We start from the raw sequence: 24,178 nt of genomic DNA, 5'->3' as shown, positions 1-24,178 counted from the left end.
TCTGAATGTTTTAGACATTAAGCATTTCTTCCATCTCATTTGTATTTAATGGTCCACATTATGTTGGACGCTTGATCAAGCTTGCTTTGTTTCAGTCATCTCAACTACATCTGTTGCATGTGACTGCTTTATTGCCGCTGACTTGCTTATCTTTTAAATTGATCATCAAGCTAAGGAGGTCCAAAAGGAATTTGGACGTAAACATTGTCTAAATTAAGTAATTAAATGTGGCTTCAGGGTTAAGTTCTGTTATTTTAAAACAATATTGTGTTATGTAATGTCTGCAACTTCTGAAAAAAAGGAAGAAAACAAGTTTTGTTTTTTTTAGCATGGCAGTATATCTGTTTGGTTGCAAAAGGGAAAAGACAGGAGTGGATTAAAGCACAATTGTCAAGGCAAAAATCTTTGAAAATATGACGGCAGCAGTGAAAGCTTCCTTAAGTCTTAACCACATGTCTATACTAGAGGGATTTTTTTGTTGCAAAATGGGTGTCTAAAAAAGGGTCACCAAATCTGTGGAGCTGTATTTATTTTATTGTTCTTAAGAAAGGCAACAAAAGTAAAGAGGAAAGGTTTCAAATGCTGTTGAAACGAACTATGTGGTCATTTTCAAACGTTTGGGAAACAGTGAAAATGAAAGTTGATGATTTAGTTGGAATAGCAGTTAAGAATGTTATTTTGATAGCAATAGAAAATTTAGTTATTGTGTCAGTTCAAATTGCATTCCCAATTAGAATCCATAGCCATTAAAAATATACGTAGACAATTGGCAAGCATGAACATTTCCATAGAAACGATGCCAACTTCATTTTTACTTCGAAAAATTAAAATTATGAAATCAACCCTCGTTTATTTTTAAGGCTGTTAAAACGCATCATGAATATATAAACGTACGTTGACAGTATTATTAAAATGAACGACTCAGTAGGTCTGTAGTCGTTAATTTGTCCTTGTTTCAAGCATATTAATCCCCAGCCAATCGTGCCGACTGTAGCCCCCCACACCCCTCCCGCCCCGCCATTTACGTCGTACACTACACTTTTATGCAGCTTCGGACGAAATGCTTGAAGAACTACGTCAGGTAATTCTTCTTCCGTGGGTATCAGGGGTACAACATTTAAGAGGTGGAGCTGTGCGACATGTTTCGGTCATTCGACGATACAGTTTGGGAGCTAACATGCTAGCATGCTAAGCTCTCCAACTCTGCAGGTACTGCGGGCAGTTGCCTTGTTGGCCCCCAAACGACAGTCTGGAGGACTTCTGGTGGTCGTCTGGTCTCAAGCAGAAGGTCACGGCCAGAAATGCTGCTGTACAGGTGCGTTTGGGCGCCATCTTTACGGTGTTAGCGCTGGCTGTGTGGAGTCAGCGTTTGGACCTTTAAAACTTTTCTTTCAATTGTTGCTCAACGATAACTGACTTTTCTCACAAAAGGAACTACTAATGTTTTTTTTGTTTTACGTTTGAGTGACTGGTGATAAAGTGTGACAAACCCTCTGTCAGGACGGTTGTATTTGATGACAAGCCGTACTAAATAAGTCTCGGTTATAAATAAACTGTGTGGGTTCTATGACTCAGTTATGACTTTTCCTGTCCCAACAAGGCTTCATTTTGCTCCATGCAATGCCGGTATTACGGTGACTGAATCCCAGAAGTACCCAATGAAATGATAAATAGTTAATTCCAATAATAAAATGTATGTATAATGTTGCACTGCCGTTGGCATTGTTTTGAATTCATTTCCATCTCTCCTCTCTACCTGTGATTTAGTTGTAGCTACAGGTGGCTGGCACAAAAAGATGTCAGAGAAAAATCTACAAGCTGGTACTGACACAAACATGCACAATGACTCGCATTATCGTGATGAAAGATGAAAGATGTACTTGTTGATGTGTTTCCATAAGCTCTCACAGATATAAACGAAGGACTCCTTCCCAACCTGCTGTGGTCTGTGATGCCTGATCCTGAAGAAGTCAGCAGATTCTCCAATCTTTACGGTCCTGTGAAATTATCACTTACCTTTCAGGTACTTAAGTCGAGGTATAGTATATAGTGTATACGGTATATAATGTTTTGATGCTTGTGCTATCCACAGATGAAAGATGTTCGTATATCTCCGGAGTGCCAAGCTCACGTGGAATCTTTCCTACACACGTTCAGTTTGGTAAATGCAGCGGTAAGATACATTTTCCATTGTATTTCAAGTATTTCCTCCCTCTGATCGCTTTCACCAGTTGCCACCTCTCATTTTCAGATAGAAGTTCAGCTCATAATTAACTTAAGTCTTCAGAAGTTCCGGAAAAGCTTCAGGTACGGCTTCACACTTCAACCATTTCTGTCTTTAAAATCTGTGGTTGCATTTGTGGCTGTGGCTGTTATGTTGCTCCCACTCCCACCATATGCATCTCATTCTGTCTCTAATGTTCTCCGTGAATCACACAGACTTGTCCTTGTTCCCAATATGTACCACATGACTTCTCTTTTCTCATTCAACTAATCCCCTCCTTGAAAACATAATTTACATCATTGTGTCTTTCACCCCAGTTATGTTTGGATTTACATATCTTTCTTCATTGTTGTGCAGTAATGTTCACCCACAACATTTTTTAAAAACAAAATGCATTGATTAAATCACGAAAACAATAAGTACATTTTGGTAATATACGACTTGGATTTGAATCTTGATTCCTTTTAAAGATTTAAAATATGCACGTATGCTTCTATAACTGCAGGGCTAAGTTTAGGAGCAAAGTTTCCCTGCCAGATCAACCACCTGCAGTTCTGGATGCCACCTGTGTCGCCATGTCAGTAGGGGTTCATCTCAGCTCTCAATAATTTAATGTCTGCTTTATATATTTGGATATTGAGTTTGCTTTTTTGTTTTCCCTCTGGTTTTTCTAGACCTCACGTGTGTGTGGGCGGGGGTCCCTGGTGTGCTGGAGGTCATGCCGTCCTTGGAAGCAAAGTGCCGCTCAGCATCCCACTTGAAGTGATGGATCGAGGCTTGTTCGGGGAACTCAATGCTCAGCTTGTCTTGCTGCTGACCCCCTGCATGCGTCAGTTCCCAAATCTGCAAACAAACCTGTGCCAGATCCAAATATCCTCTTTTGATTGCGTACAAAGAATATGCGCTGAAATAGGTATTTCCTTTACTTCAGATGTGTCCAGGTGCTGTTCTACGCTCCCAGTAAAATCCCAGTCATAGGCCCTTCCCACTTCTTCCAGAGTCTCCCCAGTCATATTGATGGTCAGGAACTGGGACTGCACAGTCTTCAGTGGTCTGGCTTCACAGGTAGTTACACACATACACAATCATTGTTAATAAAATGTTATATTTCTTAATACAATTATCTATTTTATATAAAATGTATTAAGTATTACATTTATGTGTGTAAAACAAAGTAAGTAATGTACTTTGAAATTAACTATTGTGCTGGGGAATGTCAATCCTGTTTCTGGATTTCATGAACAGACAGCAGAGGCAGTGTTGGGTAGAGTTCTTTGATCCCTGTATTTAGGAGCTCATTGGGCCGCCCTAACTGTGTGTGAACTCTGCGGGTTTTACAATCTGGGGATCATGTTTCTCCAGGAAAAGAGTGGAATGCACGATGCAATGCTCAACTACAGAGCTCAGTTCCTAACATTCAGTTTTTAGTCTTCGCCTCAAATATGACTTGTTTATTGCCAGTTAGATCAAGACTGCAGGAAGAAAATGATCAGTTTTTCACCTCTCTATATGGAACAAAGGACATCAGCAAAGTGGTCTTGTAATGGAAGCATAGTGAAGTTAGAGATAGTCTTGCTGACCTTTGATGCCCTGCCTTCTGCTCCCCTGTTCTGTATTGAAACTCATTCAAACAATGTCGGAAAATCTGAATCACTTGTATCCTGGATGTGAGATCACTGAGACTCCGCCTAGAGCGACCAATAAAAGGTTTAATGGGTCTCATTATTTAAAGCTGAGGATCACAACTGTGCAATGATGTGCATATGTTGAGTCAAAGTAGAAACAAGCTGGCAGATCTGTGATGTGCTCATCTGTTATGGCGGCATGTCAGTTTGAAGTTATTTGGTGGATGAGTGTCTGGATTGTGTTTTTGCTTGGATTCAAGTCGTCACTCGATGGCAGAACACGTTGTCCTCAATTTGGCTGAAGTTATTTAACTTATTAAAGTGGAATTTTCCTGCAAGTTACTGCTGTGTAGCCGAATGAAACTTTAAATGTATTCACGTTTGTTTACGCATGTAGGAGCATTTCTGCTCCAATGTTGATCATTAACTTGAGAATGTGACTGTAAAACTTGAGCGTGCTGGTTTCAATTATGTCTCTTACAATAAAGTGGACCTTATATTTGCCTGGTGATTAACTTAAGTACTTCCGTATGTACCAGTGGTAACTGAAATCATGTAGAATTTGATAGCCTAGTCTTTATCTAGCATAGGTGGTGTTAAGAAGGTGCTAAAACATTCTTCTCTAAGAGTCAGTGGTGCCACAATTGTGCATCATATCCGAATTATGTTAGTTATTTACAGCATTTCTGGGGGGGAGGAAAACTCCAGTTGAGGCCTTGTGAGAACCAGAGGTGTATGGGTGTCGCCCCTTTGACTTCATGTGAGTTTTGGTGTTAACAACAGTCTGCATCAAGAGAGACTGCGTCATGCACCTCTCAAGGGCGACTCCTGGCACATACTTGGTGTCGCTAAATGTCACTCAACTTGTCTGTGTAGAAGCTACAAGATAGACTTGCAAATTGAAACATGTCTATAGCCAAAGCAACCTAACAAGCAAGAGATTGATTCTAGAGGCAACTGTGATTTCATCTGACTTGTTTGTCCTGATCTTCCTTAGCTGTTTGGGTAATGCAAAAACAATGTTATAATAATTTCCAGAGAGGATTCATGTTCTTGTTCTTCTCATCCTCTCTCTGTAGATCCTTCAAACTGTGGCAACATTGTCTTCACAGTGGAGTCAGAACACCCTTCCGAGTCAGAGGAAAGGGAAAGATGTCTCCTCTTCGAGCAGAATCTGTCTGTTTTTGTCTTCCTACGGCACAGCGACCCCTTCATGTCTCATTTCTCTGAAGTCTTGTGTGAGAGACAGATGTGTCATCTATAAACATATGGAGGCTGCTTTGAAGATTCGCTAAAATATTTACTTTGGCTTTGCTTCCACTGAAGCGACTGAGACACTCCTAGGGCACCACCTTGAGGACATTCTTCAGAACAACAGGCAGGCGGTCGTGGCAGCTTTTCAGAACGATCTGAGAAGCACTTTGAAATTGCAAAATCAAAGGAGAAAGGTAAGTAAAAATGCAAAAGTGAATGTCTTCATATCGCTCGTGATATCATGCCTGAGTTTGTTTTTCATTTTTTAGAATCATCAAAAGTTCAAGTCGGGAGTGAGGATGATGCTCAAGTCTACCATGAGTATTGTGAGGTCCAGCTGCAGCGTGGACTTCAGGAGAGCCTGCTTCACCCGCATGATGGTGCCACACTTGTTTGAATACTCTCGAATAAAGAGCCTGGTTGTCATAGTAAAACACAGACGCAACTGATGAAGTCACTGGATATCAGCATTTTTATGAAGTGGTGATTCTGTTGAGTTAAATCTATTTTATGAGTGCATTTTTAATGCTTAACATCTCAAACTCTGCTTTTAACCTGATTGTTTACTTCATAGTTCATTGTTTATTTTTTGTCTGGCTATATTTCCTAAAGATAGCTTGGAAAAACATCTCTGAGACGACTGAAAATTGCCTCTGAGCTTCTCACGCCACTGTTTTTTCTCCCAGGTAAATAACTCTCATGATCTGTCCACCTCCCTGGGTGAATCACTAACCAGAGTGACATCATGGAAATTTGTTCGCAACAGCAGATGCTTCTCTGCTCGGGTCAGTCGTCACAACAACACTTCCAAGTTCCAAGAGTTTGGTTATAAAACCGACGGCATTATATCATGTAATTACAGGAAGAGGACGGCCCCGGGCTTAATGGTGTCTCCAGACCAGCAATGTGATCACGTCTGTGGTCTGAAGGTTCAGCATATGGCGAGACGTTCACTGTGATATTGAGGTGTTTTTGTACGTTCGATGTGTAGTTCTGTTGTCTCTGCCTTAGTGATTCTGAGAAGTCAGAAAGAACAGTGTTTATTTTCAGATGATATTAACTCTCAGACTAAGGTTCTAAGGACGAAGGATATATAACTTGAATGATGTTACTTCAGAAACTGACTTCCCTTTCATTTGAAAATAAAAGCAGAACCATAAACCTCAAGGTCTCTTCTCTGAAGCAGACTAAAGGGTTCTGAAAAAACTCATCCGAGGCTTTAATGAATGGGTTTGTTTTTTTTAGATCAGTGTGGCAGTGTGGAAGCTGCGGTGGCTCCTGAAGGCTGTGGAGGAAACCAAATGTGTTTGTGGGAGCCACAATTTTACATTCACACTGAAGATAAGAGTAATATTGTGTCAGCCGTTTAAAGACTGGACCCTCTGCCCATGTGAAGGACAAAAATAGCACTCAAAAAGAGAAAGCAGATGTTAAACCACAGTTTCCACCATCAGATGCGGAGAAGCTGATGAATGCGGGGAAAAGTATGTTAGATCCTTGAATGGAAATTTCTGTTCCTCAAGGAAATGTCTTGCTTTGTAGTAGGATTTTATTCTTATGGTTTCATAAGAATAAGAGAGTGTGTGTGTGGCAACAGATGGGGTTTTGCATTACTTCCTCCCATGTATATTTGAGAGCCTGTTTAAAGGCTCTTGTTTGTGGAGTGAAACCAGAAACGCAGAAGGATGACAGTCAAGCTGTGTTTTATCGTCTCCAAGAAAGGAAGTTGGCTTCTTCAGCATTATTTGTGAGCATGGTTGATGCTGTAGTTAATGAAGATTTGCCTTCTGCTTCATTCATGTCTGACACACTGTACTTGGATTGGGATTGGGTCAGCTCTACATCTGAGGCCTTGGTTCTCATCAGTTACTGTTTGAGCTACTCATTCACTGCATACCAAATATCCAGCTACCGCTCACTTACTATTTTATTTTGATTTTGATGTTCCTTCCCTTTTCCTTCTCTGTTTACTTCCTGTCAGTCCGTGATTTCCTTCCCCATCCTTCTGTAATTCACCCATGTGTAATTTATCTTTTTTTTAGATGTTTTTTTTTTAAATAACTGTGGTGCTGTCTTTCAGGCCGTTTGTTTCGTATGAGTGCATTTTTTTCGTTTTCATTTCCTCTCTTGATTATTCCCCTGAGAGATCTGAACTTTTTTAAACATCCCCTTGTTCCTTTTGCTGTTTACATCTTTGATCACCACTTCCTTCATATTTCATCCCACTCAGCTATCTCTCAAACATGTGCTTCTTCTCCCCCTTATGTGCTCTCAGTGCAGGTCACTTCCTCTCTGGGCCAGTAGTACATTTATGGTGATGTATCTATTAAGACTGATTATATGAACTAGTGTGTTGTTTCATTTTTTCATTAAGTGAAAAGATAGACAGACATTTCGGCATGACAAGATTTGTTTCTTTAGCTCTTAGTATATTTGCAAATCTTCTCAGTAATGTACAACAAATGTTAATTGTGAATGAACAGAAGTATGTGTTGCTTTTAACATGGTTGAACCAGAGTTCATTACCTGAGAAAATGTAATGTGTGAGAAATGTGAAAATGTGAGAAATTTATTTACATGTGTTAGCTGCTTCCTTCTACATGTGTTTAATTATGAACAAGGCTTCAACTGGACTGGAAATGTCACCACGTAACGTTGACTCAGGGGAACCACCTCCCTCGCTCAGCGGGCGTCGTGCAGCCAGGGACACATCACCTGACCTTTTCTCTGAATTAGGAAGGCTCTCTCTAATAAATACATGAACCTATGAGTGTTAAGGAGGTATTTTTCTTTCTCTTCCACCAAAGATGTTGAACATGAATTGCAGGCTATTTTTCTTCTGAGGAATATTTTAGTGAAATTGGTGTAGATAAGATTATAATTTAAAATACCCACTGTTTTTTTTTTTCTTACTTATTATTGGCCATGAGTCACCGGTTAGCTATTAAATTTCAGATACCGGTGAATATCAAATACGGCAATGCGCAATAGTATTCCAATACTTGAGAGGGCGCTCCTGAGCTCTTTGTGCTTACTTTACCGCCACTCACTCAACCGGATAAGGAAGTGGACGTGTGACAGGCGGGTTTTCGCGGCTAAATGAAACGACGTTCCTCTGGCAGTGAGAAACAAGCGTAATGCTTCGTACTTGAGAACAAAGTAGTATTTACGTTATTGGCAACGCGCTGTCTTCCTACTAGGAGCAAGTGCTTAGCCAATGCTCGCGTTGGCATAAACTGCCGATGGTCTCGTCTTGATCGTTTAACTGTTCAACAATAGCAATGTCAGCGGTGACGACGGAGAGCTTGAAGTCAGAGTTGGAGGTTTTCGATGTTCCCTGTCGAGATGACTCCACCGTGGACAAACGTAAGTGTGAATTGTCACCTTTCTCTGACATATTTAGACATGTTTCCCTCTCTCTTGTTGTCTGTCCCTCGCTCGATATAGCTTAGAATCTGTTCTCATTCCAGACCAGATCATCCTGAACCGAATAGCTTCTGTTTAGTGAAAAGGCTAGCTACTTTTGTTCATTTCAATATTTACGTTAGTTTAATTTAAATTAGTTTCCTAGCTGAGTCGAACTTCACCTTACTTTTAAAAGTAGGTTGAATCATTTTCCATGTCTATGTCTCTCCCTCAGTTGTGGAGCTGTGTATTTGCCACAGGATGGGTGCCTATGATATTGTTCTGGAGTGGGTGGCGTTCAGCACCACCAAAAACCTGACGCTGTCAGTGGACACCCTAGAACAGTTTGAACATGAGGTGAAAACAAACTACTAAAGTTTCTCCCGCATCAGTGTCCATGGACTGAGATTTGAATGCGTGTTGTTGGTCTACACAGGTGTTGAACAAGAAGATGAAATCAAAGCAAAGCTTCAAAAGAGACGAACCGTACAACAGAACCAGAGACATCCACTCTATCCAAGACTTGTATCCTTCATTGGTATCTGAGTTTTATTTGAAATTTCTACTTGTGCATTGATTTTTGTAAAGGACTTTAACTGTGACAGAATTAAAGCAGAGGAAGAGGAGGAGAACTTGTTGGACTCCTACTGTACACCTGCCAAGGTAAAGTCTTATTTCCCCAAATTCGTCCAAGTAAATCCTAAATTAAACATGTTCTTTACTTCAATGTGCTTCTGATTGCAGTCTTCTCAAAAAAGACCTCTAACTACTCCAGAACACCCTCAGTCGAAGCGCAGCGTTGCTCTACTGGCCAGTCCAGGTTTGCTGCTATCCCCATCTAGTTTCTCTCCAAGGTACTGACTACTCAGTGTCCATGTTGAATGTGAAATGTCAGTAGTCTTTCATGCAGTTTTTTTCCAACCATTTAACAGTTTCACGTCAAAACACTTGACGGTCGCAAACTATTTTCAGAACAATGTCACGTTTTGAAAATCAGGTTTAGTCAGCACTGTATTGAGTTGTTTTGTTTTTTATTATGCATATGATTTATGTTTGAGTCACTCCCATCCAAATAAACATTTCACACCAGGCATAAAAGATAATGTAGTTCTTCTCCCCATTTTTTTCCACTGTGCCACGGTTATTAATCACAGCATTTTTCATACATTACGAGCCAATGATATACTGAAATGTTGTTCATAATGGTGGACTTGGACCTCTATGGTTGTATTGTTAATTCTTATTGTAGTTTGGCTCTGCCTTTGTCATATCAGATGCCATTCTGCCGCATTATGGCATGTTGTTAATAGTGGTGAGTTTCGTTGCTCGGTCTTGCCATTTTGGCCATGCAAGTTTGCCGTAGGAACTCGGGAAGCGTCACTTAGTTGAAGCCGCAGAGGCAAATACCAGCTCCGCTTCTCTGGTCTGGTTCCTTGCACAGTGCAACAAATAACATGTCTGTAAGTACTTCTACCATGGTTTCCGTGGCGTAATGTGTATCGGGTTGGTGTCTGTGTGTTGTTAGCGAAGTTGCTTTCGTGAATGCTAGCTGTGCTACATGGATTTTACCATTGGTGTTAGCTTTATGCTAACGGACTTTAACATAACTTCGCGAGCTTTTACTTCACACATGTGCCACTTGTGCTGAAACATGGGTGTTGCTGCTGGCATTACTGTTGTCGCGAACGTAAAGGGACTGAAGAGTTTGGAATTTGTTAAGTATTTGCCGAGCTCGATGCCGACGCACAGAGAGGTCAGAATAGATGTTAGGTAGGTTGCTTTTTTAGTTTGCATTCAGGTGCTGTCTGTGGCTAAAGGTTATCCTAAGTGGCCTAATTGAGCAGTCATCTCTAATTCCCATGTACTTGAAAGAGTACAACTAGCTAGTCCAACTGAATCAATGCAGGCTGAAATATGTAACATGTCATGATTAATAATAGATGGACGCCCACAATCATAACTGTCATGATTCTAGAATTTCTAATATGCTCCCAATCTCACAAAAAAAATCACATTTTTTTTCACAGTGTAACACCTTCCCAAAACTACAGTCAGCGAGGAGGGAAGGGGGAAGTTGTGGCTACGTTTGGGGCTGTGCAGGGAACTCGGTGGGTTGGCAGGAAGACTCCGGGTACCGGGATCCAGCTGGAGCAGCTGGAAGGTCCAGAATACTCTCTACGCTCCAGCTATAAGTACATGTTCCAGAGGCTGAGAGATGTCCGCAACGGTGAGAGGGGAATTGCTGTGATACTGCGTCACTGTATTATAAGGTCTCCATCTTTGTTTTTGACTGGATATTTTGTCATTCTTGTATATACTAGCTTGATAAAACCATAATAAATAATCATTCAACTAGCATCCATTTAAACTTTAAACAGCCTTTCTTTTTTTTTTTCAACCATACATAAATGTGGAAATTAAGCAACTGAGTTTTGGTATTTGTTGTCTTTTCTTTGCTGGAAACAATAGTGAAACACTTCTCTACTTCCACAGTGCTTAGCGAGAAGATCGAGGAGTTGGGAGAGGGACTGCGCTCTCACTTCAACATCGAGGAGTTTGCTTCTGCTTCTCTGCCTGCTCAGGTTCGTAGAGCAATTTTGGAAGAAAATCCACATCAATGAACACTTTGAATTTCACCATCTGTTCCTCTGATTCCAGGACTGTGTGACAGTTTTGGGTCAAATCTGCTGCGACAGTAACGGAAAGCTCAATTCACAATCGGTTTTGCTGGAGGAAGGCCCGGAGCATGGTGGTCAGTGCGTCGCCGTGGACCTGTCTGAGCTCAGAGAGTACTCGCTGTTTCCTGGTCAGGTGAGGTGAACGCGACACAGCAGCCGCCACACACTTCACTTCACGGTGGTTTCCTCCTTTGCCTGTGCGCTGAGACTGTGTGCAGCAGGTTATATGCCCACCAAGACTAACAGAGAGCGCCAAGGACCCGGTATGGAGAGTCTGCCGGTGTCTGACCGAGAACTCTGACATCACAAGTCATAACTAGTTTTATTGTTGTCATGTCGTGACATAAACATTACTGTTTTTATCTGTCATCCCGACAGGGAAATCTCGAGTACATTTGTATTAAATGATGAGAAAGTACTCATTTGAGAAAAAGAACCAAATGACCAACATTGTTACAGTTACAGTTAAGTTCATCAGCATGCCTTTTCAAAGTCTGTGTGAAAGGCACTTGGAGGATTCTTCAGGTTGAATATTTCTCACGCCACATGTTCACTCCTCCCTCTTCCTCAGGTGGTGGTGATGGAGGGCATGAACACGACGGGAAAGAAACTGATGGCTTCTAAACTCTATGAGGTCAGATACGTCTAATAACATGGGGGGTGGTTACATTTACAAAAAGCCTCTTATGGCTATTAAAGCAAAATTTGTCATTGAATGGGAATCTCACTTGTTCCTCAGGGATCTCCTCTGCCCTTCCACTCTCCTGAGGTGAAGATGGAACCAGATGAAGGTGAGTTGTGGTTAATTTTTTTTAAGTTTGTTCACCATCTGATCTCTTTTTTTTTTTTTTTTGTCAGAGCCTTTAAATGTTCTTGTCGCCTGCGGACCGTATACCCCATCAGACAGCCTGACCTTTGACCCACTCCTGGACCTGATCAACGTCATAGTGCGGGATCGTCCCGATGTGTGCATACTGGTACTGTCTTTAATCACTCGATGCTATTGGCCGGACTTAACCATGTTTTCCGCTCCAGCTGGGCCCCTTTGTTGATGCCAAGCACGAGCAAATCGAGGTAGGAGGACATGAGATGTGTTCATGACTTTGTTTTTAATATCTTCCATCGCTAACCATCCGATGGTTTTCCACGACAGAAAGCTCAGGTGACGGAGACATTCGAAGCCATTTTTACACGATGTATTGAAAGTATCATTGACGGCACCAAAAGGTGAGATTCATATTTTCCCTTCATTCTGGTTCTGGAGTCTCATTTCTCTCCTTGACTTGGCAGCGTTGGTTGTCGCCTGGTGTTCGCCCCGTCTCAGAGAGACATCCATCATAATTTCATTTACCCTCAGCCTCCGTTCACTCTGCCCACCCTCAGCAAGGACCAAGCCCAGGTCAGACACTTGTTGGTGTGATGAAGTCACTCTTGCGCTTGCAGTCACTAAAGCGTCGTCTTTCTGCAGCGTGTCACCCTGGTGCCGGACCCCTGCACTCTGGTGATCGATGGTGTGACCTTTGGCCTGACATCCACCGATATATTATTTCATATGGTTGCTGAGGAGATCAGTTGGTAAGGAACTCAACGACATCGCTCTGACTTTCATTGAATTACTGAATTCTGAACTGTGAATTTATTTTAATCTTTAACCTTTTACTTCATGAATACTTATATATGTATACTTCACAGACTATTTTCTTGTACATTTGCATTAAAATAAAGTGATGTAACAGAAACACTTTTTTTCTCTGGTCTCTGATAATCTCAAAGTATTCTTTTCTCTGTTACGTAAAAACCCACTGCTTGACTTATCTTTCAGTGGCACCGGGTCGGACCGATTCTCTCGTATTCTGAAGCACATGCTGATCCAGAAAAGGTTTGGATTTAAAAGCTCTCGAAGGTTTTGTTTCCTGGCGCTGCTTGACTTGTTTGTGTTGTTCCCAGTTATTACCCACTGTACCCGCCTGCCGAGGAGGTGAACATGGACTACGAGAGGTTCCAGAGCTTTGGCCAGATGGCCGTAACACCAGACGTTCTCCTGGTTCCCTCGGAGATGCGGTATTTTATTAAGGTATTCTTAAACCCTTTTTTTTTTTTTTTTTTTTTTGTCTTTGGTAGTTCTGATATTTTGTCCTTCCTCCTCAGGATGTGGTTGGCTGCGTGTGTGTCAATCCCGGGCGTCTCACAAAAGGACAGGTGGGCGGAACCTACGGGCGGCTGCTCATTCAGCACAGCCGCTCGACGGAGGGTGGGAAGAGATCCACTCCCTGTTTGGCTGCTCAGGTGGTGAAGATTTAACCGAAGGACAGATTCGATATTGTAGTTTGATCATACTGTATTAATGATGTAAAATATGTTTAAAAAAAAGGGTTTCCTCACAAACATGTTCAATGTTGGTTTTATTTTTGGGCATTGTTTCTTTACATGAATAATGCATCATAAATAAACTGTTTTGTACCTCATTGGTTTTACTGCATTTGTGTTTATAGAGAGCCACTCAGGAGGTAGAATTCCATTTTACAATCTAATGAATGAGCATGTGCTGGATAATATGTTACATTGCAAGAAACAATAACAAAAGTGGTACATCAGGAACAGCTACTCTAACTGTCTTTTGATGGAGGCCCCATCAGTCATAAAAACTGTCAGGGTCACTTGGAGGGTCCGACTTCCGGGACTCGCTCCGTCCCACCTGGAAGAGCTTGTTGCGGACCGCTGTATAAGTAACGCAAAAGACCCAGATGAACACAACCCCCTTGTTCATTAGATTATATTAGCCGTTACCTTTGGATCTTTCTTCCGAGTCTTTTTGTCTGAAATATAACCCAAGGACAATGAAAATCTGAGTTACTAGACTGTCGATCTTGTACGACTCACGCGTGTTGCCGCGGTGCCAGGAGCCGCTCGATGTCCTCATCGCTAGACTCGTCTGAATCTCCTTCACTTGAGTCTTTGTCTTCAGATTCAGAGGCCTCTTCGCTGATGCCCTTTAGCTCTTTACACCTGCAAATTCTACTTTAGACAGCAAGTTTTTAAACATGGAACACGATTGATAACTACCTTGTCTTTGGTGCCACGATGCAATCGTCAGAATCATCTCCCTCTCCCTCAGCGTCATCACACTCTTTTCCATCTTCCTCCTCTTCATTACTCTCTTTTTTCTTTTCCAACTTCTCACTCCTTTCTCTCAACACAATCTTTTCATCCTCACCCGACTTCAACTCCTCGCCCTCGTGCTCATCCAGGTCTTCCTCCGTGTCTTCATCCTCTGTTGTGCTTCTTCCTAATGAAACCTCATCACTCTCCGCCAGACTCTCTTCTTCCTCCTCTTCCTCCCTTCTGCTGCCTCCATGCTGCTCTTCTGTGACTCCATCTCCCTGCTTCACTCCGGAACAGGCTGATTCCTGGCTGCTTCTCTCTGATTGCCCTTCACTACTCAGCTGATTGTCCCCTACACTTTCACCTCTCCACTCTACACCCAGCAGCCTTCTGCTCTCTGCTGTTTCGGAGTGTTGGCCCGGTGAGACCAGCATTTTACTCGAGCTCGATGAGGATCTAGAAATCAAAGAACTCGTGGGTTTAGTATAAATGCTCTCGAGACCATGTGTGGAGTTACCGCTGAGAGCCGCTTGGATTCCTCCCCAGGGATTCACATCTGTCTTCACTCATCCTCCGCCTGGAGTCATGGCCACTTCCTGCAGAGCTCCATCGCAGCCGAACTATGGAAACAAAAGTGAGTTTCAGGCCACTGAAGCTACAAATGGATCAAAGGTTCCCACCTGGTTGGGTGTCCAACTCGTCACATGACAGACCTCCCTCTAAAGGCTCTGGTGTGTTCAGGTGATGCAGCAGTGCTTTTGCGCCTGTGGCCAGGTCCATCGCCCACATGGGACTGGTGTGATCCGGCCGGCCTCTGCCTTGCAGGAATGGACGGTCACTTTCGACTCTTAGTCTGGTCTGATGTTGAGCAGGGTGAGCTTGAGCTCCGCTCTGGTCGTCTTGGTTGGTGACAGACTGGCAATTTTGGGACGTTCCACATGGAGAATCTCTCCCAGAATTTCCTTCCTGACCTGTGCAATGAGCACATTTTGTTTGTGTTGAAGTGGGTGGAGATTTAAAGGTCATACTTCTTCCAGCCAACACAAATCTCCACCAGCAGAGCAATAACTTTGCAGCATTCAGTCTGTGTTGCCTCACTAAAATGGGTGTTTTTGTGTCTTCTAAAGGGTGTCCGACTCTCCCTTTGAGATAGGGACACTAGTTTATCAGGGGATGGTCCTCACTATTCTATTAGCCCTCTTTACTCAGCCTTATGATGGATGGAATTTCAGAAACATATGTATTGTAAAAAATATAATACAGTGAAAACAGAAAGAAGTGAGACAAACCTTGCAATGCTAAGTCGTGCGCCACAGCCAACCTGGCCTGTTCCTCGGTGTTCCTCATACATATTTTCAAACAATCCTCCATCATCTGTCCAAAAATAACACGAAAGTGGACACGTTCAATTCAAGTGGTGAGGACCCATATATGATTTATAGTTTTCAATTAACCTTTATTCCATACCTTCCTTTGAGCAGCTTCAGTTTTTATTTTTAGTTGCTGCTGCCAGCGGGGATAGTTCTCTTCCAGGTACCGCTCATACTCCATCTGTCATGATAACAGTGCGCATTATCATTTTTGTATTTCTACAGGTTTTGCTTAACTACAGTTGAGTCATAAAGACCTGATGGAGCCAGTGGCTAACAAATAGTCCCTTTGACTTTAATGTCAACATAGCTTGAATTTTAAACCTCTTTTTGCGAAAATCTTAAAGTGTAAAAAAATGCAATTTACAAGACATGATTTGAGGAAGATTGCGACTATATATATATATATATATATTTGTGTATGCAGGTACCCGGATTGTTTTCATTGCAGCCGTTTTGTCCATCATCTCCCTCAGAGTTTCCTGGGCTTTTTCAAACTGCTGCATCAGCTGCCGGTTGTGATGCTGCGCTGCCTTCTCTCTGTCTCTGATCATCTGGAGACGCTCTCGTAGACTTCGTTGCCTACTAACAAGCAGAGTCAAGTCAACACTCAACACAGAGAGTAAAAGGCTTTCACGCCGTGTACATACAGACATTGTCTTGTGGTGAACTCATCTGGAGCAGACCTGTTGACACCAGAGAGTAGAGCGTAATCCACAGTAGTACAACACAAAACCATTCTTTTAAAGCCTTACCTATATCTTAGGTCATCACCTCTTCTGTTGGTAAAAATATTAGATGGTGGACTGGTGACGTTTGAAAGCCCTAAATTCAATAACCCCTGGTCCGGTGTGGCCATGGCTGCAGCCTTTCAGTAGAGACACAGATTAACCAGGATTACCAGTTTCTTCTGGGGGGGCGGGGAGGGACCAGGCACTTTCATATGTGTCTGTGCTTTGTAATTTGAATTCATATACAGTATGTCCATAAATGGCAGGGACGAATCTGCTTCTTTCTTTTATTAGCATTTAGTTAGATTAGAACTCACAGATAACAGGCAAGTCAATAATGTGTTTATGATTATTATTATTATTATTATTGCACCATCAGGTTCTGTAGAATTTGGTAGAATTATTATAAAAGGCGACGGTTCAAACCCATTGAAGGCAGTATAAAGGGAATTCAGTCTGAATATGAAGGCGAGAAACCAGAGGAACAATTCTGTTTTTAGCCGTGACGTCACAATGACGCTGTAGGCAGAGGGCGCCACGCTCACTCCCGGTGCGTCGGTTATTCTCCATTTTCTGTCAAATTAATGTTATTATCAAACAATCCTTGATGCTTAAATCCTTATAAAAGCCAAGCACATAATTACAAGAGTAGATATAAGTTGCAAACTCATACCACGTCTTTACTTTTGAAACACGCGCGAAAGTTAATGCCTGTCTAACATTTTTGTTGAACGCGCAAAGCTTTTATTTCGAAAACCGGATGTACTAATTTGACCGTGTAGTTCAATCATATTTTGTTATGCCATTTTTGGACTCACAATCTTAACATACTTTTATCATGGCAATAATTCTAATGAAAGTATTTGACATACAAATTAAAAATATGATTTTTTTTTTTTTAACATTGCCTCTCTTCCGGGGCATACGTTTCAGGATGTGACGTAGAACTGTTTTGCTTCTGGTTAAACTGTGATTGAAAGGAGGCTGGTTTGACGGGTTCTTGTCAACATTTTTAGTCGTCTGTTCTCCTTTTCGATTAAATTTCACGAACATTACACATTGACATCCAGTCGCTTCCGTTCTTCTCCAGTCGCGTGAGTGAGGATCTCCAGAGGATGACGAGTTATGCCAGTCAGATTTTCTGCAAGGTGGAGAGCTTTTGTGTCCATCTCCCGGTGCTCCTCAACACCTTCCTGGTCTTCTCCATTACCGGAGAGGTGAGCTATCTGGTGCTGGTGGAAGCTCCGCTCGACCCGGAGCAGAGGAAGGCGGACTGGTCCGGCAGGTGGAAGGTGGTTCACCTGCTCTCCCAGTACTTCATGTTGGGAAGCATCTGCTGGAACGCGCTGCTCTTCGTCAGGACCAGTCCCAGCATCAAAGGCGTGTTTCTTGGGGGAGAGGTCATGGGCCAGGGTTGGAGGTGAGTTAAAAGCACATTCTTAGGGGCGATGCTTGAAGTTGCAGTAGTTGATGTTGTGATAAAAATGTTGACAATAATTCAATTCAAAAACCATGTGCAACCATATTTCTCATTCCACGTCGTTTCTCTTCCAGGTACTGCTACACGTGCGAGACGCACACGCCGCCACGCTGCTCTCACTGCTACGACTGCAAAGTGTGTGTGCTGCGTCGAGACCACCACTGTGTGTTCTTTGGCCAGTGTGTGGGCTTCCGTAACTACCGTTACTTCCTGAGCTGCCTGCTGTTCATGTGGTGCGGCCTCCTCTACGCCACCCTGATGAACGCCGAGGTCTTCATTGTCATTCTGAAGGAAGGTGTGACGGTGCATAGTGTGCTGCTGCTGCTCCTGCCGTGGATCATGTTAGTCTCAGGTAAGTCCCCGTCAATAACCCACTCATTAGTTTTTCAATATTGTAGAAGTAGTATTTTGTCCTGTTTCATTTACTGACCATCAACATCAGCCTCTCTTCTTCTTCTATTTGAAGTAGAACACTGATCTGATCTCTGTTTTTTGTCCCCTCCAGGTCAAGTCTCCGCTCGTGCCTTTACCTTCGCCTTCATTGCAGACACTTGTGTTGTGGGATTCCTTCTCGTCTCCGCCTTTTTTTTCTTCCATCTGTTCCTGCTGTTTCGAGGACAAACCACCAGGGAGTGGTACTCGACCCGCAGGCCTTATGACCTGGGACTCCTGGGCAACTTGAAACATGCCTTGGGACGACGTTGGTACATCTGCTGGCTCTCTCCGCTCATACCATCGCCCTATCCTGGGGATGGTATAAACTTCACCCTCACCGGGTCCTTGGATCCTTCACGGTAACGGCTTGAGTTCCGCGCTTGCAAGAAGGAAGAGATTTTCGGCGTCGATTAAAACATGGTTGGAAAAGTGAGGGTGATTTGAGGCTGGTAAGGTGGAGAAAAAAAGTGTGGCTTCACTGCGTGCAATTGCTGACATTGGTTGTGGTTTGCTCACCAAAATGGTGTTCCTTTGGGAATGCTTGCACTGAAATGTGGAACGAGAATGTACTTTTACGTTTTGCTTGATTTCAAATAGGGCGACTCATTCTGAAAAGGCTTCCTCATTTCTGATCGATAAAGATGTCAAACAATTCAAACAGGTGTCATGTCATGCACGATTCCAGCACCTACTGTTGCACTTGTTCACACTGAAGTAGCAAGGCACATATCAAGTCTGCTCATCATTTTAATTATGTGAATTATTTATATTAATATTCGAAGGATTTGAGGAATTAATTTGTCACGTTTACTGATGTTTGTCTGATTGCCTTACAGAATTTAGTTCCCGAAATAAAGATTTACAATGTTTATGTCATGTTGTCTGAGAGGTCAGAAACAACAAGAAGAATAATTCATAAGTTAATGTCTCCTGTGCACAACTGCTGCCTCCTCCTGTAAACATATCAGCTGAAACTTTTGTTTGAGGTTTACCAAAGTCGTGTAACGTCATGATGTACTTGAGTGACACTCACAGTGTACTCACTTATTTCCTCATTTAAAATAGTTTTTTTTATTTTTGTGAACTATAAATGGCTCTTGTTGAGTATTTGTTCTTTTTATATCGCAGTGAGATAAAAAAAAAATCATGTAGCTGAAAAATAAATGCATTTTCAAACAACCTTTCATCAAGACTGAAATACTTGTCTGTGCGTTTGACTTTTTTTTCAACTGAGCATTTATTTGCAACACTTTTTCATGCAGTTAAGAATAATTAAAGTGATGCACACAAAAGTTCATGATGAAGAATCCATTTCTGACATTTAACTCAGAGAACAGGTTCGGACATGGATTTTAATTCAGTTTGTATTCAACGTCCAGCACAGTATTTATATGCTGGTGCAATATTGACTTGTCAGAACCGCATTACATTCCAGCCATCCGTCAAAGCTCTGCAGTAAGTTCAGCAACCGCGCATTTCATGTTTATTTATTTGAGCTGCACAATATAAAATGCTTCAAAGGAAACGGAAGTCCAAAGCGTAGATATTACGTTTAATAATACCAGTTGTTATTATTAGCTTAGCTACGTGCAGCGTTGTTTCATCTAGCAACTAAATTATCGATGACTTATTTTGTTTACGAACAAACTTAGAGCCGCTTTTCTACTCTGTGTGCATCCTGTTCATTATTTTAAGTTCCTTTACGATGCTAACTCGCGGCTAAACAGCAGATGCTAACATACGTCAAACGAGCTGCTCAATTTTAATACGACAGCGTTTTCTTATTTTTACAAGGCGTTTTGAAATTCTTGGTCTCAGTATATTAACTTCATCACATTTATAACTTACCAGTGGTTGTATTTACACCTCCATTTACTTTCACATACATGCCTTGGAATGCATTTTACGTGTTGTTGTTATATTTATTAAAAAGAAGAAGCAGTTGTGATATTTAGTGCTCACTCACATCCTTTTAATCGGAAGAAAAATAATTAACCTTATTACTTCATTACATTTATAACTTACTAGTAGTAGTATTTTCACTTCAATTTACTTACATACATGACTTGAATTGTATGTGTTTTATTCATTGTTCACTCACTTACCTTTCACTGGAATAAAATATATAACATTATACAGTATAAAAAATGTTTATCTATATTAAAACGTCTTCATTGTGCATATATATATATATATATATATATATATATATATATATATATATATATATATATATATATATATATATATATATATATATATTCAGTTGTGTTTTCAGGTCTTAATAAAAATATATATGTTTTTGCAGTGTTCCCAAACTGTCAGGATGGAGGACTCCGTTGGAAATATGTAACTAAAACAACAGTGGGAGCTCCACAGTAACGAACACTCTTTGTTAACCTGTGTCTGTTTTCACTGTGGAAGTTGTGAAGAAATGCTGGAGGAACTTGCAGAGATGGATTTCAGCCCGAGTCACCTGAGGGACCTGAATGAGCAGATGAGAGTGTGGCTAGAGTCAGCACATGAGATGACCCTGCTGCGATCAGAGAACGCTGCCCTCGGGAAGCAAGTGAAAGAGTAACACTGAAATGAACTGAATTTGGTTGTCCATCCACTAGACGTCTGGTTCAGTAACAGCAAAGCATCTTTGTTCACTCATAGCTTGGAGCAAATCATCAGAGATGCTCTGCAGGATGAAACTGAACCCTGCAGGTCAGTGATGGACGACACTGATGCCGAGAGATGGCATCAAGAAAAGATCCTGAGACCAGTGAGTGGATTTTGTTAGAAACGAGAAACAAGTGAAATTGAAAATGTCATTTCATACTAAGTAAGTAAGATGAGAAAAACAGTGAATACTGTATATCTGCCTTAACAAGTTCATTTAGTCTCTTTTTTATGCCAGTCAGATTCCAAATTCATGATTCAAGAGTATATATGTATTCAGAAGCTCTAATAGAGCCAGAACCATTACAAGAGAAGGTCCTCTAAAATCCTGTAAACCTTACAAATAGGTTTATTACTGTGTTTTTCTGTTTGTAGAAGCAGGATTCCAGTGAGCTGAAGGAAGAAAATAATACGCTAGTTGAACAGGTAAGTTGTCTTTCGGATCAGAGTAGGAATATGTGGCCAAGTTTGGTGACAACTTCAGCAGGTCAAACATGTGGAGAGGAGAAATGTGGTACAAGAATTTAGAGATGGAGACATCAGGCAACAGGAGAATGAGCATGTCAGAAGAACCCATTCAATCCAATCCTGATCTGAAAACTGAGCTTTGACTTTGACCAGGTCACAAGTCTCGAGGAGCAAAGAGAGCAGGACAAGATCTCCTTGAATAAGTTGAAAGTAGCACTAAACACCATGGAGGTCAGTCTAAGATGAACTCTTTGTGACTTGTGTTTTTGTAAAATATGATGAAAAGATTTTGTTCTTCAGCTGGAGATGGTTGAGGCTCGAGTGGAGGTGCAACACAGAGATGAACTTATCGAACAGGTTGTTATTGTTATTGTAGTTTTATTGGTTGAACACTGCCATTAATTATTTCTTACAACCTGTAATTCTGTTTCAGACAAGATCCCAATTGAAGCAGGCCGAGGTCACGGTGCAAGAGTGTTACAACGTCATAGAGGTAAAAAAGATGGCGATGAAAACGCGTCTTCAAATTCCCACTCTCTGCCCTGCTGAAGGATCTTCGACAGACAAACCAGCAGCTGAGGCAGCAGTTGGAGGAGAAACAGGAAGAGATCACCTTGTCAGTAAAACAGAATCTCATCATCTGGACATGTTACTCTGCTCAGTAACATCTGCTGCTGTTTTCCAGAGCTCATGTACGTCATGTAACAACAGAGTCCGAGGGGCGTAAATCCCCCCCGCTGTCATTTGCAGAGGAAATTCAGCTTCTCATTTCTTCAACTCCGATCCATCGAGAAAAGGTGTCACTTTGTACTTTTATGTTTCTCGCTGGGCCTTTTGTTCCAGTGAGGAAATATGAACGATCGGTTTCATTGATTCTGAACGTTTACTCTCTGCACAGGAGCAGACTGAGGTGTGTCCAAAACCTCCTCCTGAAACTGTCCCAGAATCTCCCCGCAGGTAAAGCTGTGTTTATCCATCCCATTGAATCAAAGCTTCTCATTTGAACTCTTTTGTTTCTGTGTTTATAGGTCGCTCATCCAGGTAACAGGAGTGTACCTGTGCTGTGCTTTTATCCTCACTGGTTTGGCCTTGGTGATTGTACTTTTCTGTCTGGGTATTTCCAACACATTTGTCATGAGGTCCCTCTGGACCAGAGCACATCTTCACTATCACACTTTACCCCCCATTTGATGCCACCTCTTCTCACTGCCATCATTTTTTTAGCCAATGGCCCAGTTCAATTTATGTTCTTTTTTTGTTTAAATGATATATGAATAATTTGATCCAGGTCAGTGAAGTTAGCTCAAGTTGCGATGAGACCAGGCCAATGCATGCACTTTGGTTTTCTTGTTGGATTTTGATAATAACTTGGTTTTCTGGGCTGAAGTAACTCATTATTTCAAGTAACTTGTCTATTTTTTGTTACTTAATATTGCATATTACTTTCCCATTCATTTGTTAAACTACTGTGCCATTATCCCAGAGATGCTTTACTTATCAGCCGGGTGGAATTGAGACAGTGTTTGGGTTCCCTTTCTTTATTGAACAAAAACAACTCATAGAACTGACAACCAGTATTGATGCTAATATATGTATTTGGCTTCAATTAAACACTCAGTTAACCCTTGTGCTGAACATTTATTTTCCAGTTTTATTCATCAGTATTTGATTGTTTTCAGTGGAAAGATTGTTTACCTGATATCCTTCATGTTTTAGTTACATGTTTTGAGTTTTTCCAACTAACTACCAATACAAGAAACTCCACTTCTGCGTCTCTGGTGTCTTTTTATTGTGACGTTTCTGAGAAATGATTTCTTAATTCTGTATAAGATCATAATTATCAAGTGAAATTCTAAATGTTTGTAGTCTTTATAATATAAAGTGACTGTTGGGAGCTGTAGAAGACACCTGTGGTTCCCCAAAATGGAACACTATTTAACTAAATTATTAAAACTAAATTATTACAAGTTAATTTGTTTAAAGTGATGTTATAGTCAGCCTTAACCAGAGGCTAGTCAGTACTTAATCGTGATTCATTTCTGGCTAATAAGCTGCTATTATACAAATGAATAAGTAGTTTATTTATGGTAATATACTGCATGGTTTCTAACCTGAAGTGTAACATGCTCCAATGGATCCCAGCCATGTGAGAATTTCTGACGCTTTTGTGGTTTTGTGATGCCATTTTCCCTCATATTAATCTTCACTTTATTATATCTTCGTTTTGCAATTCATCGATGTAAATTTAGTGGCCCAGCAACAGATCAACAGTGAAGGTAAGTAGGTGACTGTTTTCTGTTTATTGCGTTAACTCGGTGAAAGACGTGGATTATCATCATCGTCACCATCATCATCATCATCATCATCATCCTTGGCCAGAATGAACCTCAACTTGCTTGACATTTCCAGATCTGTCAGACCCCGTCGCCCCTCCCAGCTGTAGACGCACCCTGGTGGTCGTGATCGTCTCCGTCTCCAGAACCGATCTCCTCCACACTGTAGCACTTTCGACACCGAGTGTTGGAGGTCTGAACCCATGCGCGTTTCCAGTGTCCGTGTCGCAGCCTGTGCAACTGAATCATCGTCCTGCTCTACTTTCCAGTTCCGGTCCTGATCCCCCCGATTGTGGGTCTGAGATGCTGACGGCGACGGCCCGATCCACCTCCTGACAGCCTCCATGATCGCCGCGGATGGACCGCTGTATTGGTCAACAGGCAGAGCAGCACTGACGGGGAGACG

The 24,178-nt window shown here is 41.6% G+C and overlaps 5 protein-coding genes across 8 annotated transcripts; 4 read left to right on the top strand and 1 right to left on the bottom strand.

Moving 5' to 3' along the window:
* The first annotated feature begins 978 nt into the window (after positions 1 to 978).
* Positions 979 to 7,841, top strand: zgc:195212 (DUF4554 domain-containing protein). Of its 2 annotated transcripts, XR_008416100.1 has the most exons (15): positions 979 to 1,081; positions 1,210 to 1,315; positions 1,768 to 1,821; positions 1,902 to 2,023; positions 2,093 to 2,173; positions 2,252 to 2,307; positions 2,730 to 2,801; positions 2,899 to 3,094; positions 3,166 to 3,289; positions 4,929 to 5,087; positions 5,176 to 5,297; positions 5,373 to 5,483; positions 5,790 to 5,888; positions 5,966 to 6,069; positions 6,349 to 7,841. XR_008416100.1 is itself a non-coding variant. In XM_053879332.1 (14 exons), exons 1-14 carry the CDS (start codon positions 1,061 to 1,063, stop codon positions 6,011 to 6,013), a joined length of 1,371 nt encoding a protein of 456 aa, XP_053735307.1. In that variant the 5' UTR covers positions 979 to 1,060; the 3' UTR covers positions 6,014 to 7,841. The 2 variants fall into 2 exon arrangements, 1 of the variants encoding a protein (XP_053735307.1); XM_053879332.1 differs by having other exon boundaries at positions 5,966 to 7,841.
* Positions 7,842 to 8,170: 329 nt separating this feature from the next.
* On the top strand, positions 8,171 to 13,641 carry pola2 (polymerase (DNA directed), alpha 2). Its single transcript, XM_053879709.1, has 18 exons — positions 8,171 to 8,469; positions 8,744 to 8,865; positions 8,945 to 9,033; positions 9,114 to 9,171; positions 9,253 to 9,362; positions 10,536 to 10,735; positions 11,002 to 11,090; positions 11,167 to 11,319; positions 11,758 to 11,820; positions 11,926 to 11,977; positions 12,045 to 12,163; positions 12,222 to 12,260; positions 12,340 to 12,413; positions 12,477 to 12,585; positions 12,655 to 12,761; positions 13,009 to 13,065; positions 13,134 to 13,260; positions 13,335 to 13,641. The coding sequence occupies exons 1-18, from the start codon at positions 8,385 to 8,387 to the stop codon at positions 13,485 to 13,487; spliced, it is 1,806 nt and encodes a 601-aa protein (XP_053735684.1). The 5' UTR covers positions 8,171 to 8,384; the 3' UTR covers positions 13,488 to 13,641.
* Positions 13,333 to 16,813, bottom strand: LOC128767587 (uncharacterized). Of its 2 annotated transcripts, none has more exons than XM_053879711.1 (11): positions 16,414 to 16,813; positions 16,309 to 16,344; positions 16,090 to 16,240; positions 15,756 to 15,839; positions 15,578 to 15,662; positions 14,969 to 15,259; positions 14,806 to 14,908; positions 14,250 to 14,744; positions 14,067 to 14,192; positions 13,974 to 14,002; positions 13,333 to 13,904 (listed from the first exon to the last, which is right to left on the bottom strand). In XM_053879711.1, exons 1-11 carry the CDS (start codon positions 16,515 to 16,517, stop codon positions 13,819 to 13,821), a joined length of 1,590 nt encoding a protein of 529 aa, XP_053735686.1. In that variant the 5' UTR covers positions 16,518 to 16,813; the 3' UTR covers positions 13,333 to 13,818. The 2 variants fall into 2 exon arrangements, with proteins under 2 accessions (XP_053735686.1, XP_053735685.1); XM_053879710.1 differs by having other exon boundaries at positions 16,090 to 16,243; positions 16,414 to 16,812.
* Positions 16,814 to 16,874: 61 nt separating this feature from the next.
* zdhhc24 (zinc finger DHHC-type containing 24) lies at positions 16,875 to 19,452 on the top strand. The gene is made up of 4 exons (XM_053879712.1): positions 16,875 to 16,939; positions 17,480 to 17,809; positions 17,944 to 18,221; positions 18,375 to 19,452. Exons 2-4 carry the CDS (start codon positions 17,505 to 17,507, stop codon positions 18,665 to 18,667), a joined length of 876 nt encoding a protein of 291 aa, XP_053735687.1. The 5' UTR covers positions 16,875 to 16,939; positions 17,480 to 17,504; the 3' UTR covers positions 18,668 to 19,452.
* A 184-nt stretch (positions 19,453 to 19,636) lies between these two features.
* On the top strand, positions 19,637 to 23,921 carry LOC128767281 (protein KASH5-like). 2 transcript variants are annotated; one of them, XM_053879219.1, is made up of 14 exons: positions 19,637 to 19,759; positions 20,613 to 20,653; positions 20,729 to 20,881; positions 20,966 to 21,074; positions 21,347 to 21,397; positions 21,593 to 21,670; positions 21,740 to 21,796; positions 21,873 to 21,932; positions 21,991 to 22,055; positions 22,125 to 22,236; positions 22,338 to 22,396; positions 22,468 to 22,480; positions 23,689 to 23,715; positions 23,849 to 23,921. In XM_053879219.1, the coding sequence occupies exons 2-14, from the start codon at positions 20,631 to 20,633 to the stop codon at positions 23,900 to 23,902; spliced, it is 861 nt and encodes a 286-aa protein (XP_053735194.1). In that variant the 5' UTR covers positions 19,637 to 19,759; positions 20,613 to 20,630; the 3' UTR covers positions 23,903 to 23,921. The 2 variants fall into 2 exon arrangements, with proteins under 2 accessions (XP_053735194.1, XP_053735193.1); XM_053879218.1 differs by lacking the exons at positions 23,689 to 23,715; positions 23,849 to 23,921 and having other exon boundaries at positions 22,468 to 23,062.
* Positions 23,922 to 24,178: the final 257 nt, after the last annotated feature.

The sequence above is a fragment of the Synchiropus splendidus genome, chromosome 11 (assembly GCF_027744825.2).
Source record: "Synchiropus splendidus isolate RoL2022-P1 chromosome 11, RoL_Sspl_1.0, whole genome shotgun sequence".
Taxonomy (NCBI): Eukaryota; Metazoa; Chordata; class Actinopteri; order Syngnathiformes; family Callionymidae; genus Synchiropus; species Synchiropus splendidus.
This window is presented reverse-complemented; position numbering and strand designations above follow the sequence as displayed.